Below are 1,262 nucleotides of genomic sequence, written 5' to 3'. Positions count from 1 at the left end.
TGCGCCACCACCGCCCGGCTGTAGATTATTCTAGAAGTGTGGGACCTCTAGAGGCAGGTTTCCTCTTGTCTTGATTGGTATCATATTCCCCAGTCTAGGAGAGAGCTTGCCCTATAACTCATATGGAGCCAGGGAACACACGAGTGACCAGTATCAGGGTGCAGGACTTCGTCTGCACCTGTGGGTCCAGACTCTGAGCTCGGAGTAGATGTTCCTGAAGTCAGAGTGGGTGGGGGCAAGTCCCCAGCTGCCCTTCTGCTCCTCACCTGTCCAGGGCCCACGTAGCTGCAGAGAGCATCCACATGACAGCCACCTCGAGTGTCCAGCCCACATTCATCAATGGCCACACACATGCGGCCATCCCCACTCCAGCCTTTGTGGCAAACGCAGCGGTGGGTGCCCAGGTCTCCAGGGATACATTCAGCCTGTGTGGGTTATGAATAAGTGGCTCCGGGTACAGGGCCACGGGTGGAGGCCAAGGAGCCCCATCCTGCATCTGGGTCAGAACACTAGGGAAAGGGTAAAGAGAGGAACTGACATTCTCTGAGCAGCCACCACGGTCTGGGTGTGAGCAGGGATTGCTGCGTGTGCAGGAGAAGCCATCACCTTCAAAACCATCGAGGCAGATACACCTGGGATAGAGAGGAGAGGCCCACTTGAGCTTGGGGAAGAGGTTGGAGAATTATGGCAGGACACAGAGGAAGGCAGAGTCCTCACCTGGCCTTGCCCTCCTGACTGACGCAGCGAGCATGCTGGTGGCAGAGCTGAGCCAGCCCTCCGGGACTGCAGTGTCCCATGGACTCATTGCAGAAGCGGCCTTGGAAGCCAGGGGCACATGTGCCTCTCTGGCACACTCCTCCGCTGCCAGGACGGTTGTCACACAGACCGTGGACACAACCACAGTCTATGGGGAAGAAGTGGGAACAGAGAAATTGGGCAGGAAGTAGGACTTGATGCCAGCCAAGATTGGTTTTGCAAAGGGGCTGGGGAATGGAGTGGCTAAGAGACTTGATTTTGTTATTTGACCCTCTATTAGGGTCCCTAAATCATAGCTCATTCAAACTCGAAGAGCAGATAAGCAAACTATGAAGGAGGCCATTTTTTTGTTTTTGTTTTTTTCTTTATTAAATATTATTTATTTATTATGTATACATTATTCTGTCTGTTTGTATGCCTAAAGGCCAGAAGAGGGCACCAGACCTCATTACAGATGGTTGTGAGCCACCATGTGGTTGCTGGGAATTGAACTCAGGACCTTTGGA

General features: G+C 52.9%; 1 protein-coding gene across 1 annotated transcript in view; it reads right to left on the bottom strand.

Moving 5' to 3' along the window:
• Positions 1 to 1,262, bottom strand: part of Stab1 (stabilin 1) — a 28,861-nt gene that overhangs the window by 14,927 nt on the left and 12,672 nt on the right. Inside the window, exons 23-25 of the mRNA XM_005348730.3 lie at positions 718 to 904; positions 539 to 632; positions 267 to 425 (exon numbers count right to left, since the gene is read on the bottom strand). Coding sequence (XP_005348787.1) covers positions 267 to 425; positions 539 to 632; positions 718 to 904 — 440 coding nt within the window. The remainder of the gene's footprint in view (positions 1 to 266; positions 426 to 538; positions 633 to 717; positions 905 to 1,262) is intronic.

Source organism: Microtus ochrogaster, chromosome 6, assembly GCF_000317375.1.
Source record: "Microtus ochrogaster isolate Prairie Vole_2 chromosome 6, MicOch1.0, whole genome shotgun sequence".
NCBI lineage: Eukaryota > Metazoa > Chordata > Mammalia > Rodentia > Cricetidae > Microtus > Microtus ochrogaster.
The sequence above is the reverse complement of the archived record's forward strand: the minus strand, read 5'-3'. Positions and strand labels throughout refer to the sequence as shown.